The sequence below is a fragment of the Colossoma macropomum genome, unplaced genomic scaffold, assembly GCF_904425465.1.
Source record: "Colossoma macropomum unplaced genomic scaffold, Colossoma_macropomum, whole genome shotgun sequence".
In the NCBI taxonomy this organism is placed as follows: Eukaryota; Metazoa; Chordata; class Actinopteri; order Characiformes; family Serrasalmidae; genus Colossoma; species Colossoma macropomum.
The window spans coordinates 16,412,140-16,430,055 of NW_023494789.1; the positions used below are offsets into that span (position 1 = coordinate 16,412,140).

The 17,916-nt window shown below is 38.2% G+C and overlaps 1 protein-coding gene across 1 annotated transcript in view; it reads left to right on the forward strand.

Moving 5' to 3' along the window:
* The first annotated feature begins 14,434 nt into the window (after window positions 1-14,434).
* Window positions 14,435-17,916, forward strand: part of pex5la (peroxisomal biogenesis factor 5-like a) — a 114,487-nt gene continuing 111,005 nt past the window's right edge. The window contains exon 1 of the mRNA XM_036570296.1: window positions 14,435-14,835. Within this exon, the coding sequence (XP_036426189.1) occupies window positions 14,815-14,835 (21 nt within the window). The 5' untranslated portion in view covers window positions 14,435-14,814. The remainder of the gene's footprint in view (window positions 14,836-17,916) is intronic.

Sequence of the window (17,916 nt, forward strand, 5' to 3'; positions counted from 1 at the left end):
ATGATATTTCATATTCATTATTCATATCATCATAAGAGTGAGACATTTTTACTGAAGATGTAATGGAATGGATCACCATTTTTATTAAATATCACCAAGTTCTGATCCCTGAATGATCAACGTGGAGTTTTAATATGCTAATTGATTTATTTTATAATAAGAATGCTGAAATTCAGGCCCACGTCATCTTATTAAAATTTCACTGGTAAAATTTCAATCTCAGTAATAAGTATGCTTTTGCCAATAAAAACACCATATTAGAATAAACAAAAATAAACACAAATATCATAAAAAGTAATAAGAAGAAAATTATTAAAGGGCCCATGTAATGGAAAACTTAATATTTCTCTTTTTTGAAGTAAAAGAGTTTGATTTAGTATGTAAACATTGTTAAAGCTGCAAAACCAGTCATTGGAAACTAATATTTGGAAACTAATCAAACTGAGCCATTTTGAATTCACTGATTTTGTAATGTCACAAAAAGCATGCGTTTACATATGTCCGCCTACTCAGCCTGCAGCAGTTTGGCCCCGCCCATTCACGTAGAAGTTGTAAGAAATGTTTCAGTCTGGTGTGCTTTTTGAATGAGGTGCAAAACAGGGCGCAGCCAAACAGAACAGAGCTCAATACATATTTTTATGGTATAGGATTTACTGAGAGGACTTTGGTCTAAAATTTTTTTTTTTTTTATTCAGACATACAATTGTGTGCAAAAGTTTATATGACTGGTCAAATTACATGTTTTGTTGATTTTCTGAGCAAAAATTTGTACACATCCTTTACAGAGAACACGCTTCTGCACATTTTAATGCACAATTACTGTTTATTGAATTTAACATATTGGGAAAAAAGCATAACGTGGCCTGTGCAAACGTTATGGCACATTTTATATTTCACGTTTTTTGTTTTTTCCAATTTGTTAATCTCAGCAAATAAAAAGAAATTGTGCACAAAAATCTGCAGAAAAATGTTATATCGAAGTTTGTTCCCTGCAGAGGATGTATTACCTTATTTTCACTTCAACAAAAAATGTAATTTCACTGGGGGAAAGGTGTTAAGCTTTTGTGTACAACTGTTCAGTGCTGTGAAAAAGTATTTGCCCCTTCCCAATTTCTTCTATTTTTGCATATTTGTCAACTTGGTTATTTCAGATAATCAAACTACTTTACTAACATTACACAAAGAATAACCCAAGTAAACACAAAATGATATTTTTAAATGATTATTTTCATTTACTGAAGGAAAAACGCTGCCCAGCCCTACCTGGCCCTACGTGAAAAAATAATTGCCCTCATAGCTAGTAAATTAACCAGTTAACCAAATTCAATTGATTATTGGCTTCAATTTCACTGACCACACCCAGGCATGATTACTGCCACACCTGTTGAATCTAAACATCACTTAAACAGAACCTGTCTGGCAATGTGAAGCAGGCTAGAAAGTCTCAAAAAGCAGCACATAATGCTACATTCTAAAGAGATTAAAATACAGATGCAAAACAAAGTCACTGAAATCTACCAGTCTGTAAAGGGTTATAAAGCCATTGCTAAGGCTCTGGGGCTCCAGCAAACCACAGCGAGAGCTGTTATCCACAAACGGAGAAAACCTGAACCAGTGGTGAACCTTCCCAGAAGTGGCTGGCCTACTGAAATTTCACCAAGTGCGCACTGATGCCTTAGTTAAGATTAATGTACATGATTCCACATAAGAAAGACACTGGGCAAAAATGGCATCCAAGGGAGAGCTGCAAGGTGCAAACTACTGCTGACTAAAATGAACACAAAGGCTTGTCTCGCATTTGCCAAAAAACATCTAGATGACAGCCAAGACTTTTTGGGATAATATTCTGTGGACTGATAAGTCAAAGGTGGAACTTTTTGGCAGACATGGGTTCAGTTACATCTGACGTGAAGCTAACAACACATTCCACCATAAGAACATCATACCAACAGTGAATTGAGGGCTAAATACTTTTTTTTTACAGCACAGTACAGGCAGGGTTTCTATAGCAAATGATTGAATAATAATAATTCCTCTTTCAGCTACCACATCGATAGACTTCAAATCACAATGTATTGTTCATTTCTTTATTTGTATTTATTTAAAAGATAGTGTTCTTTAGCAAATAGATGGTTGCTGATATAGCTTTACATGTCATTTTCTCTTTCATTCACTGATTAATCTCTAGATAAGTTCATACTGTATGTGTCAAATTTTGGAAACCTGATGTGCTAGTGTGGTGAGTTATTTTGGAAGGGCACAAGACTGTCACTGATGGTGGCGTAAATCAGTATGTCAGTAGGAAGTAAAGGACTAATTTACTATAACCAAACAGTTTTCCCCACTAATGAGAACAATCTGTCCTGCCGCAGGTCCAAGGAGTGACTGCATAACAGCAGACCTGGAGTCCGAGAGGCCTGCAGTGCAAACAGTTCTGGTGCACCCAGATTGAGTCTGACGGATTAACACCCCTCAAGCAAACTGTGGTCTTAATTTGTGTGGATAGCACCCAGATGTCCAGCAACGGTCAGTACAGCACTTTGCGTTAATCTGACATGGCATGAACCAGCTGCTGGAGACAGAAGTGACACTGATGATGAATCCCATCATCTGCACCCTTACAGAGAGCTAATGTGAGCTCGTCAGAGATGTGGCAAAGGTGCTTAACAAACGAAAACAAGCAGGCTGTGGGTTTCAGTTAAAGAAAGGGTCTAAATGCTCTGTGAAAATTGTCACACATTGTTAAAAATAAGGGGTCCTAAATGGTTCAGAAGATTCTAGGAAAGACCTAAAAAAATGTATAGAACCTTTTCAAAGGTTTTAAAATAATGTGAAGGTTCCTCAAACTTTAAACTTTAAAAAAGGCAAAAAGCGTCCAAAGGCTTGATTAGGGAATCCTGGACCGCTCAGGGCCCCCTGCATTTCGCACCTTGAATTCTGTACACAATCTTGAACACTCAAGCACCATTTCATGCTTTTCAAAGGTTCTTTGCATGGTAAAATGGTTCTTTAGACTGATAGAGAAAGTGTTGTATATGGTGCTTAATAGCACATTTTTGAAAATGGTTCTATATAGCACCAAAAAGGGTTCTTCTATTGTTACAAGCTTGACATCATAACAATAGCATAACCCTTTTTGGTGCTATATAGAAACTTTTTTATGTACACAATCAAAAATATTGCGCATAATTAAAGGCCACACAAACAGAACATCGCCTTCTACATTACTACAGACAAACATTCTTTGAACACCACTTAGAAAGAATATTATCATGTATATTTTCATTCCAACAAGCAATGCAAATGAAACAAAAACTCAGAGAACCATGTTAACCCCTTAAAATCTCAGGCCTATTACATACTAAGGCTTATTATTCAGTAACCACAGGTGGGTCCTGACCATTTAAGGGATTAACAGTGATAGATTTATAATGACAATGGCTATCAATATAAATATGTAATAAGTAATATTAGAACTTAGCCCTGTAATTAGATTACCATCAGGAAAAATGCAAGCTATAGGTAGGGTACTACGAGTTATAGATATGGTACTTTGTAAGTGAACTTAGATCACAATGATATTGTTTGACATGATAATTTCACAGGCAATAATCATTTATCTAAATGTACATTATTGTCCAAGCTTACTTAATACAAGCTTACTTAAAACTGCAGCATGTAAGTTTTGGGGATTTGGAGACCTCTCTGGTGGAAATGTGTAATTGCATACAACACGTGGAAAAACATTTTGTAACACCGATTGTGCTTCAGCTTCCCTGAGCAGATGAGTCTCATCATTGTTGAAAGAGTGTTCAGAAGGAACTCAAGTCAAAACTCGCTGAACGATGTGTCTTCCATGGATGTGACTGAATTATCTACTATTACCCTGTTATCACATCATCAGTATAATAGTGATGTTGCATTTGAGACCTAAACATTGAGCTGGAAATCCGATCTGACCCCTTTGACTTTTAAATGATTATTTCAGGCCCTGGGTGACTTGCAGCAGCGCGCACGTGCCATATTTAAGCATGTTTTCTTTCCTCCTGACTAATGCTTCAGTTTGAACAAAAATGTTATAGTCGAGTTGTTTTCTGGAAGGATACTTTTACTCCTACTTCAGTCATTATTTCACCAAAATAACAATGCTATTACTTGGGGATGAGTCTGTTTCTGACACTTGAACATTCTTAGTTATAGCTGTTTGTTCTCTATTTTGAAAAAGAAACAGCCAAGAGCAGTAAAGAGCTTCACTCCATTCCACTTCAGGGAAGTTTTTTTTTTCCTAATCACTCCCTTTCTTTCAGGATTATCTCAGTCGCACTAACAGATGGCAGCAAAAACGATGGAGCTCAAGAAAGCATGGCATTGATGCAATGCTTTAGAAATCCAAAGCACTTGCTCTATCTCTTTCCTCTGAAGGCGAGTGCTACTTTTTTGGCATTTTCCCTGCAGAGGAATCTTTCTACTGTCCAGCCTTGCAGGTGGTCTCTACAAATTAGATCTGCTTAGACAATAAACAAGCTCCTTACAAAATGCACTTCCCCAAGTAACTGCTGATTTAAGGCAAATAAGTCGTGACAGACAATTGGGCAAGAAATCGTCTAAAGCTTCCACTTAAAAACGCTCGTCCCCCCCCCGCAGGCCCGAATTAACCGCCACTCTGTAGTCACACTGAAGTGGCTTGTGCTGCAAATTTTAGACAAATAATCTCTGATTGGCACCACACCAAGACACTTCCATTTTAATTTTATAAACTAGCTGGGTGCTTCATCTTGCATTATTTCATGTGATTTGTAATTGCCGTGCGTAATACAACCTCCATAATCACTTCCTCTCAGGTCCTTTACACTTCAGCGCTGGGCACGTGTTCAACAATGGCAGTAATAAAACATGTCGTGTTGCTGTTAATTCATCATGTAGATTAGGCCTGGTGTACACAGCGTTCTCTTTGCCCTTTTAAAGTGTCTGTTGTCAGCAGGAAAGCAATACATTCATTCTCTTATTGCGCAGCGTCAGATAGTCTGAAAGAGTTTCCTTACTCCTCTGTTTTAGAGCAGAAAGTCTCTCCTCATAATTAATCACTACTCCACATACTTGTTTCTCTGCACTAAACATGATTTCCACCCATTCAGATTTAACTTACTATCAGGTGCAGGCCCATGTGTCTGCTGGCAAACCAGAAGATTCTATATTAATCTGAATGAAGCACTGATTTACTGTAGGCTCTATAGAAGTGCTATGAGGAGGCTGGCAGAAAGGATGCTACTGGAAACAGCTCGTAAACAACCTTCAAGAACATGGCTCTTGAATTTGAAAAACGTTATGGTAATGCTTACTTTAAACGGTGCGGCCCAAAGACACATCTATAAGAAATAATACTCACGGCTCTTAAAGGGGCCTAACAGTAGCACTCAATAGGTTATCTGTCATGTTATGTAATATTCCACAGTGGAGCCTTTTATTCCTCAGTTTCATTAGCTTGATAGAATACACAATATTGTTCTCTCACTACAATACCCAGCATGCATTGCGCAAAAACGTCATACAACAATTGAGGATCTTCCCCACTGTGATAAAGAAGTCCGGACTGCTAGCATGGCCACAAAAGTAGAGGGTAATGAATACATAAGTGAAATTCAGCTTCCTCTGAGAAACGTCAGCTATTAGTAAGCCAGCAGAAAAAGGTCTTTAAAATAGGCTTTGAAAAGATCCTCCCACCTTCAAGATACATCATCAGAAGGCCAATCTTTAAATCTCACTCTAGAGACTATTGCAACATCACTGTAGGAGGCGAGTGGGCATGTTTACAACAGATTTAGCAATGGTTATGTTTTCAATGTTGGCCAGAATATCCCTTAAACTTCTGACTACAAAATATTTGAACCAAAGCTTTTCTTGTCCGATTTCTACCTGTGATGTTTGCTACACTGGAAAAAAGTAATGGACTGAATTAACTTGATTCAAATTCACTTGATTAAAAATATCAACACAATTAAAAAGTAAGTAAGCTGAATGATATAATTATGCAGATATGATTTATCTTATTCATGCGGAAATGATTTGGATCAAGTAAAATCAATGCAGCGTAGCCTTCGGGCTAGAACTGGTGCTTTATTTTTAACAAACTATACCCAAAAACAAACGCGATGACTGATGCTTTACTTTTAGCAAACACACAGGAACAAATGCAATGACTGATGCCTTTGTCACCGTTTAAGTAAAGTCTAAAAGTGCACTGAAGCAGAGTGGAGCTCAATGGTTTGATGAGGCGTCTGACCCATGCTTGTATTGATGAGAGCTGCCTAATGAGCTCCAGCATGACTGAAAAGTGGGATCATGAAGGGGCGGACGGATGCAGGGAGCGGAGGGAGGTGGGATGTTATGGGGGGATGGTGGTGGTTATTATAATTGATAGCCCTTGACGCTCACTTTCATTTCAAAGTTCATTAGCGTTGTTGCATTCCTCACATTGACTCATTTCCAAGCTTTCACATGGTGACTTGCGCTTCTTTCCCTGCTCAGGACATTTATGGCCAAGATGGATCATAAAAATACACAGAAAAATAAGATCATAAGCTCTAAATCCCTCACGTTCCACGCTCTACCTCTACCCCCCCCTCCCCCCCCGCTTTTTTCTCTTCTTTTTTTAATGGATTGGGGTAAGGGAAGGAAAAAGGGAAGAATATGATGAAGTGCCTAGCAAGACACCCAAAGCTGATGATAGCATCAAAACGGTTACATAATCATTATGTGACCATGAGCCTTGACGACATTGAGTTACACAAGCATGCCTTGCAATACCTGTTGAATTGCCAATAACTCCACAACAGAACTGTCAGACGTGGGAAATAACGAGATTTTATCATGGTGCTGATTACTTCCTCACTGGCTGGTGATCAAATCCTTCGCTTCCAAGTAGCAAGTCTGCTTTTGATGGAGCCTGACATCAGGACAAAAAATGACGCTGGTTCAGTTCAAGAGCTGACAGATGCTTTGTTAGGTGTAGAATAATACTGAGGCTCTGTTGGTGCTTCAGAAAACAATGTACTGTTTAAAATCAAAGATGTTTGAAATGTATTTTATGACCTTATTACAACCTTTTCTGGCTTTTCCTCAAGGGCTTTAATGTTTTTGACTGCATTTTATGTATTGTCATCTTTGAAGGGCCTATACAAGAAAAACTCATTTTTCTCACTTTTTTGAAAGAAAGTGGTTGTAAACAATGTTGAAGTTTCCACATATAGAAACTAAGTTGCAATAACAGCCTTATTTGAATTCAGTGTTTTGGCGAGTCAATGCATTTACATGTATAGACCTGTTCAGTTTACAGCAGTTTAGCTCCACCCATTCACTCTGATGTTATAAGGAGTGTTTCACAACCGCTTTCAGCCAATCAAAATTCTTTTTCATATACGGTGACCTCAAAAAGTATTTAGACATTTTCGCCAAATTGTTTGCATAAAATTTGCATGTATTACATTCATTGTGTTAGAAAACAAAATAAACTGAGCAGCAATTATATAAAACAGATCATTCCAAGACTTTGACTGTCTTTTGGCAAAGTATTCTTTCAAAAGGAGCTGGAGTGTTTCATTTCATGTTTCGTCCACAATCTGAACATGAGCTTACTGACACAAAATGGCAAAATGGCCCCAGAATTTGACACTTCTACCTCTGTGCTTTAAAGCACTCTAAAGTCTGGTTGGAATTCTTCTCCAAGATTTCTCTACCAAAAGAGTGTACTATCTGTTTTATGTTTAAATTTGTGCTACTAACTATGTTAAGTGTTTTTTCACTGAAATGTTCTCTGAAAATTTTAGGACGTAACGTAAAGAACTTCATTATCATTTAGTAATGGTTAAATAATTAAAATGCTCAAATTTTTGAGACCACTGTATTTTGTCCTGCCTACAAAATGTCATGTTTTTTGATTACGTCACCATGCAGCAGCAGGCAGGGACAATAATATTAAACAATAATATCATGTTTCACCTTCTATTTTTTAAACCCTCCTTCACCATTGTATAAGCAAAAATGCTCAGCTAGTTCGGAGAGCCTCCTTGACTCTTTGTGTTCATTGCAGAAATTTATTTCAGAACAGAGGGAAAATGAATTGTGATTTCCAATTTACACTGATTTTAAAGACACAGTAACCAAAAAAAGCCTGTTTATGTAGAGAACCTGATCTGAAAGATTTTTGCTTAGTTTGTGTCACAAACTACATTTTTGAACAAGAAAATGCATGAACAGGAACGTATTTCACATATCAGTCATGTTTTATTGTCACTGTGATTAAACGAAACAAAAATAAGTGCTTGCTGATTTGAATTGTGCTCTGAATAAGCTTGCATGCTCACTTGGAAGAAGTGCATCCAACAATAAAGGAAGCATCGTGCATCTTTTAAACAGCGATAGAAAATGCAATGGCACATAGAAAGCTCCAATTCTACATGCAGAATTCATGTGCCGTAACGCCTTTATTGGCAGATTTAAGTTTAAAGTGAGTTTAAAGAGGAATTTCACAGATTTTATTTAAACTTTCTGCATAATTAAATCATTGAAATATAAACATATAAACATAAAGTCATCAGAGTGGTGTGAGTATTGTTCTCAACAGTGGTGATAGGAACCAGAAGTCTGAAGGGGTTACATCGCAGAAGGTTATTTCTCAAAATTGGTTACAAATATGCAGACTGATGCCTAAGATATTGTTTGACAATAATTTTGAGATCAGATTTTGGCCTAAAATTTATTTTTTAAAAGAGTTACATGAAGGGCTTTGTAGGGTAAAATAGTACCCAAAGAAAACTTCAGATTTACCATTATCACCAATTCACCATTATTAACAATGCATATTAAAACTCTGAATACACATGTAGGTTCACTGGTCATTTTGGATATAAAACAAAATGGCTATATTGCTTTTTAGACCATCTTTTCATCTTTTTATCACCATCACTTACCGACATCCAAGTTGGTAAGTTTCTCTTCAGCAAACCCTGTCACAACAAACTACTCTGAATAACTTTGTTTACATCTCATCTCTTTGTTTCCATTATGCAGAGATTTTGGAAATTGGGTGGAGTTCCCCTTTAAGGTGCCAAAACCAAATTCTCTAAACGGATCGCCAGTGAGACATTCAGTTCCATAGAGTTAATTGTAAAGGATAAAGAGAGATGGGTTGGAAAATGACCAATTACAAATGACTTTTTCAATAAAATTAGCTTTTAGGAAGGGCATAAGTGGACTTTAGGTGAAAAGATATGGGATATATAGGATATGTGTGTAATTTATTCCTGTGCTGAAGGTCTGTTTATGTGTGTGAGACAGGACTGTAAGTAGACACAGCTAATTACGCCTCTGTCGGTGTGCTGGTAGGGAGGTGGGCAGAGTGTTCGTGAGTGACAGCCTCCACTGTGATTGGATCCCTGGTGACAAGCTGAAAGAGGTTCATCATGTAGCATCAGCTCCACTGGGAGGGGTGTGCACTATGCATAGAGCCTTTCTAACACCTCTCTCTCTCCCTCTCTTTCTCTCTTCATCTCTGTCTCTCTCTCTCCTCCTTCCTTCCTTCCTAATGGGCATCTCATCCTTATCCCATTAATCTTCTCTCAGACGGCTTTGAGATTGAACAATGCTGTTGATAACCACTTCCGCAGCTCCAGTGCTTTAAGTATTCTTGTTGAACTGTAAACTGAACTGTTTGACATTGGCTACATGCGATCACAGTGTACTGGTGTAGGTTTCACTATGCTTAAAGTGCTAGCATTACAGCAGAGGGGGTTATGCAGTACATACACAGCATGGTTTTTTTTTGTTTTTTTTTTTGCTTCGGATTGGATTTCAAAAGAAAACAGCTCGGTATAATTCGCCAAAATAAAATGATAAGATCTCGAATGAGCTCAGTAGCTAATTATCTAATGTCTTTGTTGACATTTCAGAGAAAAGATACTCGATATGTACATGCAGCATCGGATCGGGCGTTTAGAGCCAAGCGGTAACAAGCTCAAACAACAGACCTATTGTCGTACTTGTCATAGGCAGTAATTTAAAGCATCACTGGTGAATGAAATTAGCTCCCAAAGTTTAGTCTGGGAGGCAAACAGCATTCATTACAGTGATAGATAGGCTGACTTGCACTCATTTTCTCACTGTTTAGTTACATACAGTTTGACCCAGAACAACTGGGCCCATGCTTTTCCATGCTTGTTTGGGAAATCAATATCATCCCTTATATCAAAACAGGCCCATTAATCAGCCTCACATTAGCTCAACTGTATACACTGAGGCTTGAGAGACGCTCAAACCCAAACAACATCAAAATAACTGCAATTCAAAAAACACAAAGCACTCTACTTTCAGTACACCTCCAGAGACTCGTATAATACAGTGAGCTACGTCGGCACTGAAAATTACATAGCTTGCCCAATGCCCTTTTCAGAAATATATAGTAATTATCTCCTGTGTCATACTGGTGACATTTACATTCAGAAAGAATGGCATTCTAACACCGCTCTTCCTTCATTCGAGTGAATTTGTGAGAAACATTAATTATGCATAGCAGGCGCTGTAAACATTTTGATAATGAGGTGGGTGTAGCCAGTGGATGTGTAAATATTTAAAGACTGCTCTCTCCATCAGCAGACATGAGCTCAGAAGCAGTAAAGACCGCAAAGAGTGTCAATTCTAGAAGATCTGGAGCTGTCCGTTAACTCTGATGACGACAACAGGTGTAACAAATCCCAAGCCCTCATGCAACACGTTCAGTTTTAGAGATGCTGGAGTCATACATTGTTATTAGTTTTCATTGTTTTCCTTTTTTTGTTGTTGTTGATTTTGTGATGAATTCGACAAACGGAAATGATTCAAAATTTAAAAATGATGAGAAAAATCTCATTACATTAACATATATTAAAGGGAAATTCCATCATTAAAACAGGAAATGTCTGCATAATTCCATCGTTGAGAGGTAAACAAAGTCATTAAGAGTGGTTTGATGTAAAATGGTTCATTTACAGTGGTGGTGATAGAGGGGGTCACAGTGTCTACAAAACAATTATAGCAATTTTATTTACTATCCAAAATGAGCAGTGAACCCACACATTCCTTCTGAGGTTCTATATTTAAGGTTGATAATGGTGAAATAGTTGTAAATCTGAAAAAATAAGGTTTATTTGGGTACTATTTTTCTCTCCACCATGAATGGATTTTAAAAAAGAAAACGTTTTATGCCAAATGCTTTTTGCAAAACTATCATAAAACCATGTCTCAGGCATCAGGAATCATAGAACAATAATGTGGACTGTCTGGGGGTTCCTAAGGATAGCCTTGAGAACCACTGCTTTAGAGACATTAAACTCTAAACCAATGCTGTGGACAATTCTAACTCGGTAAGTTTATGTACAATACTGAACTTCAAACCAAACCTCTGAATAATATCATATTCACTTCATTATGGCAGAATTTTCTAGGTTCAAGTTGAAATTTCCTGGGTTTGATCAGTGATTAAAAAAAATACACTCAATTCTGTAGTGCACAAAATTCAGACTGAATAACTGAATAAGTTACAGCAGCAAGGTTTTTCTACACTAATCTCTCACAAACAAGGCTCCATTCTATTCACTGTTGGGAATAATTATTTAATCTACAAGCTTTATTTTACCTGTCAGCATCTATCAGTGCTAACAACAGGATTTCAGTGTTGTAGTTGTGGACGTGCTGCAATACCTCAGGTATGATGATTAATAAGGGCGTGCTGCGTGAGTAAATCGATGCAAGATGCCCACTGCTGCAGTCTAATGAACACCCAGTGACAGAAACACATCACTACAGATCATTCAAAAGCATTTTAAGGGCAGCAAACACACTAAAAAATGGAGATCTGTCCTTTTTAGAATTATTACACAAGGAAAAAACAGAAGTTTGTGATGGTCTTGTTTAGAAGAATGAATTATAACATCATGTCTTGCTTCAGATATTTTTTTTGTTTGTTTTCTACTGTCAAAATAACATAAAGCAGAGACTGATAGCTTGTACATGTGGTGTCAGGTTAATGGCACATCATCCACACTTGCTCTAACTGGCAGTTCGTGTAACAAGCAAATGACAGAAAATTTTATATGATCTAAAATTCCATGCAGTTATCAGTAGTTGTGTACATGAGAACTGTTAGAAAATGGTCTAGGATTAAGCTCATGATTCTGTTTTGTTTTCTGTGACTCAACTATCCTGTACAAACTGAATTTGCTTTGATGTCAACAGTGGACACGGTCACCCTTTCCGTCTGTTCCTGCTCTAAGTGGTTTGTTTGTCATCCTGCAGAGTTAGTTTTCCATCCAGCCTTGTAAACTCTTCACTCCAAGCTGAATGCCTCTCCGTCATGCACCAGGGATCTGCCACTGACATCACGCTTTCTAATAGCCAAGCAGCAGGCCGCAGAAACGCAGACAGCAAACACTGGCTGGGCTCTGCGCACCACACTAGAAAGTCCAACACAATGATAGGATTGTGTTGACAGAAAACAATAATACCTCAGAGACAGCCACCAACCTGGACTTGCACATTTCCAAGGATAGAAACAGCTGAGTCCAAATAGCCTCCGCAGATATGCAATCCCTTGTCAAAAGTAATTACAAATGAATGCTATTAACTATGACTGTCAGTGGTCAGAAGCACCAGCATACAGTAATTACTGTACATCAGTCTGTTCCTTTTAGTAAGGATGTAAAACCATATGAAGCACCCCCATAAATAGAGCACTTATGCATTTTTAATTGAAGTCATTTATCACACTCAGAGCATTGTTGGACTTCATACATCTATGATGGATCTTCAGAATGAGCCCAATTTTCTATTCTTATCCTCATTTATAAATATTTGAATCACCTATTCGCCAGTGTCTTTACTTAATGAAAGAGAAAGAGACAGATGCATTTTTCAGTGGGATTACAGTGCTAATCTTACATTATTAGAATTGTTCTGTTCTTTCTGAATATTCACCAATTGAAAAGGTTCAACAGGTGATCCATCTGTTGCCTGCATCATCCAGTTTTTCAGATTTATTATTATTAACTACATTGCTGACTCCCTTCGTGATTCAATTGTTGCTGTTTTCTCATAAAGAGCTTGAATGATCATTGGTCATGGGACAAAACGACAATATCAACTCGCAGTGTCCTAGGAATGTACATCTAAAATATATATATATATAACATATTTCAGATCATCATTGGCAGATTGTGAAATCATCCATTTTAGCAACAGTGCATTTGTCGGTGGAACTAGCAGGCCTGGAGTGATGTCAATAGTGATCAATAAAACTCTGTCTAGATCTACAGATTCACAACAAACAATAATCTTTTGGTGCTTTACATTCAATATGAGTTCCCCACACAATTGTAGTGGAGCTTCTCAGTACATCCAATATTTATTAGGATGAGAAGTTTGTTATATGCTATTATTCTCTTTTTTGCTGTAAAATTCAAGGCTAAAGTTTGAAAGTAAGAGGCCTGTGCAACAGAGAAAACCCTGTAGGTGTGTAAAAAAGAGAACAGGATGAAATTAAAAATAAAAAAAAATTAAATCACAGATTTGAGAACAAATTGCACTGTTGTATTGGCCAGTTTTGAGGCCCTGTTAAGGATGCTTTGGTTAGTCTTACTTGCACAGCATACACCTTAAAGGGAGCTGGCTGACGGAAACCTATTATGCAATAAAATTGCAAGTGCAAGCTCACTGTTCATCAAACGAGAGTTCAGCGCCAAAAAAACAAGGACAGAGAGGTGTGCAGCCCAGTGTGTGCTATTTTAGATTAGGGCTACAGAAATACGTCATACGGTTGAACTCCTCTTTGCCTCGGGCTGCATGACAACGTTTCAGTGATATTTCAATGTGAAGACTTTCCACGTGAGTGGAAGAGGCAAAACAGAAGAACAGGCGTTGTTTTCTTTTCCCACCCATATTCCGACGAAGCGCCGCCTCCTTCGCTGGGATTGGCTAGCAGTCAATCCCAGAGCAGAGAATGGGATCCTGGCTTCTACATGATTAAGTCTAATCGAGATTCCCACTGCTGAGGTGCTGTAAAAGCACAGAGGCACATAATTGGAAAACAAAATGAAAAGTATGCTATTTTTAACAAATGACTTAAAGGAGTTTCTTATGTCGTTCAGGAGAGTGAATCAGAGCTAGCTTCAAATTTCTGATATATGACTAAAAACAAAGCAGATTTTATTATTATTATTATTATTATATGTGTAATTTAAACACAATAAAAGTGCTAATAAACACAATGTGTGTAGCTGGCCAACTATTTTTCCCAGAGTTAAGCCTGAACTGCCACCCAATCGCAGCTCAGGGAGGCGGGGCTTGTCACAAAACAGGTGGAGAAACAGAAAATCACGCTGATAAAGGAGACGGAATGAGCTCCGAGGCGCCACAGCAACTCCTCCAGAAGCAGCAGGAGGGGCAGCGACTCACAGCAGAGCCATGAACCGGGATATCTGCCGTGTTTAATGGCACGAAGAGCAAGTCGGATGGCTGCACACATCCTCCTCAGCTTAACTGAGACCACTTTGTTTTTGAGACTGTGACTGAAGGCTGTTTGGGTTTTGCCGAGCTGAGTGTGACGAGTGAGGAGGAGCAGCGAGTGAGAGAGGGACACTTTACACAGTTTTGACTCTTGTTCTGTCTCAACCTTACCTTACTTTACTTTCTGGACACTTTTTGCACGAATGAGCTTCATATGCTGCTGTCTCTGGCGCTCAGCTAGCTGACTGGCATCCTTTAGTCCGGGGGATCTTCAATCAGCTCAATATGTACCAGGGGCATCTCCAGGTAAGAGTCTTTTTCCGTTTAAAAATGTTTACGGTGTTCACATTTGCTCTTCACTGCATGCTGCTCGGGATGATTTGAGGATGAGATGGTGATGTTTTCTCACAAACGGTGAACGGTTATGTGAAAAGTTGCCCAAAGTAGCCTGCAAACACACGCTTGTCTGTTACTGCACGTCAGCGTCGGTTGTTTTATTCCCACCTGTATTCCATCAAGGTCCGCCTTCGTGCGCACTCATTGGCTAGTGTTGTCACTCGCTTGCGCTGGAATTGGCTAGTAGTTCACATCCACTTGCAATCAACCAATAATTGGATTGCACTTGAGTACGAACAACTAGCCAATCCTAGCACAGGAGGGCGGGGCATGTATGAATACGGGTGTAAATAAATGACGCGCGTTAACCTAAGTTTCCTGGTTCTTGTGTGGCTTTAACAGCACTGACTGCACTGAGCTTGGCTGTAGAAGGTCCATTAATTAGTACGTTTTCATCTGATAGTATGTTTTCATGTTATTAAATCCATCCATCTCATACTGACCTGTACTCATTTTATTGTACCAGTTCAGGCAAAAGCTGGCTTAAACCCCGGTGTTCAGAGAAGCTACAGCTTTACTGGATGAAATGCCAGTGTAAGCAACTTATACAGTCTACTTACCTGTATTTAAGATTTGGCCTAAATATTTTGGTACACTTCATATGAAGAAGTTTAAGCTTGGGAAATAACATTCCTTATAGTTCTTATTAGGAAACTGCTTAATATGTTTTCTGGTGCTGAGTTTTGATGAAAGTTGTGAGGAAGGTTGCAAGCGAGCTCTGTCAATTTAAGTGGGGTGGGGGGGGGCATGTTCTTCCCACTTTTTACATTATTCAAGCTAAGAATTCTGTAAAAATGGCATTGTTTATATATATATATATATATAAATTCTGAGTATGTATGATTTTCCTGAGATGTCAATATAATAAATATAACTGTAGTTTTGTTTACCCATTTTTACACTTGAATTGCTGTGTGTAAGCTATAGCCTTCTGACATTGCCCCCTCCTCCCCTTGTCAGACCAAATTTGCACCCCTGGGTATGCTGCAAAATCCCCAGAGTTGAACCTCTCTTACAGCCTTCATTTGTGTCCAGCTGGACTTAGATGAAAAGTCTAGCTCAGCATTTCCCAAACTGGTCCTTACGGACCCGCAACTGAAACATATTTTTGCTCAATCCGTGCTCCTGAGGAACCCTCAGGGCTGGGTTAGACACTCTTGTAGGTGTTAATTCAGCACTGGGGATTTTACTGCGTGGTTGATATGCACAGCCCACCTATACATTCATTTGTTATATTAGACTTAACTGCTTAATAATCACAATAGTGCTTAAATAACAAAATCTTACAGCTACTACCTTGTCAAGTGATCATTTTCTAAAGAACTGCTGTTCTTGATCTCTTATTTATAAGGATCACTCATAAAGCACATTCTGAAATTAATACTCCAGCTTCAGCCCCTGCCCACTGGCCTCTGTTATGAGAGCATATCAAGTTGACGGGTTTGCTGTTTTTTTACTAAGTACAGGGAAAGATGTTGAAATTATTGCCTGTGATAATCAACCTGCCGCAGATTCAACAGACAGAGATTAGGTTGAGAAACAAAGGCAACCACCAAAAAACAACAATAAGAATCCTTAAAGCTTCTATAAGCTCTATGAACAGACAAGTACAACCTCAAGACTTCCACTTCAGACAGTATGGATCCATATAAAAGATCACAAGTATAATAATAATAATAATAATAATAATAATAATGATGATACAGCGTGAGCTTTCATAATTGACAAATGCAATTGTTCATTGATCATGCTTTAAAGAACCTATATGAAACAATGCTGCTTGAAAGCAGAACAGGTTCCCTTACAGGGCTCAGCTGATGAATGCTGAAATAGTTCTACCTGATGTGTTTCTACCTGTTGGTGCGCTGAATTATAAGCATAGTGTAGTAAACGTTGCGTTGTTATTCAGTTGATATGCTTTGTCTGAAACTCAGAGACATGAATACCTCTGTCAGCATGTGCAATGGAGGTAACCCAACACCTTCTAGAGGCTCAAATAAACCTATTCATATCTTCATTGACCATGTTAAAGCTTTTATGTTATTCAGTGGAGAGTGAGTGAGAATAAGCTATCACATTTTCCCTGTCAGGTAAAGAGGTAATTCAGGAGGAAATGTTCTCCTCATGAAAACCAGATGTTTTATCTGTCCTTCATGGATCTCTCCACGGCTATGCCTTCTCTAAACAGATGCACTTATCTTGACAGTGATGGCTCATTCTTCCTTGAAGCAGTCTCTAAGTATATGCTTATCACTATTGAGCTCCACTGTTTGTCAGAATGTGCCGGAAGATGGAAATTTCTCTTTAGCTCTTGTATTTATGTTGCAGGCTTATACGCTATTACCCTATTTAACTAACGATTATGTTTATACAGTACAGCGCTATACTGATCAGTAGGTTTTTACCCCCATCACCTAATTGTAATTAATTTTTATGCAGTATGTGTTATGATTCATAAGGACAAAGATGTTCATGGATGATGACTACTCGTACAAGGAAACATGAAGTTCCAGTTTTTCAGTAGGATCACAAGATTGCAGATTCATAAGAATCGTCATTAAGCTCATGGGGAGAGTTATAAGCTTTTACACTAGGCCAGTGACAGTTATAACAAATTGTCTGATTGCAATTATTTCAGCTGATCACAGTTATTTTCCACAGGTGATTTTCCTTCCCAATCCTCATGAACAGTATGTGAATTGGTTGCATTTTTTAGCAGCTGGGCTAAGGTGGATACATGTACAAACCCAACTCCAAAGAAGTGTACACATACACAGTACACGTTTAAAAACAATGGTTCTTCTAGGGTTCTTTAGTAAAGAAAATGATTCTGTATAGGACCATAAACACTCTAAAACTTAAAGAACCATCCTTTTTAAAAATGTCAGTAAAGTGCAAATAAAAACAGGAAGCTGTGATTAACAATCCTTTTTCACATGTATTGAATTGAAAACAGTGCAAAGACAAGATATTTAATGTGCAAACTAATTG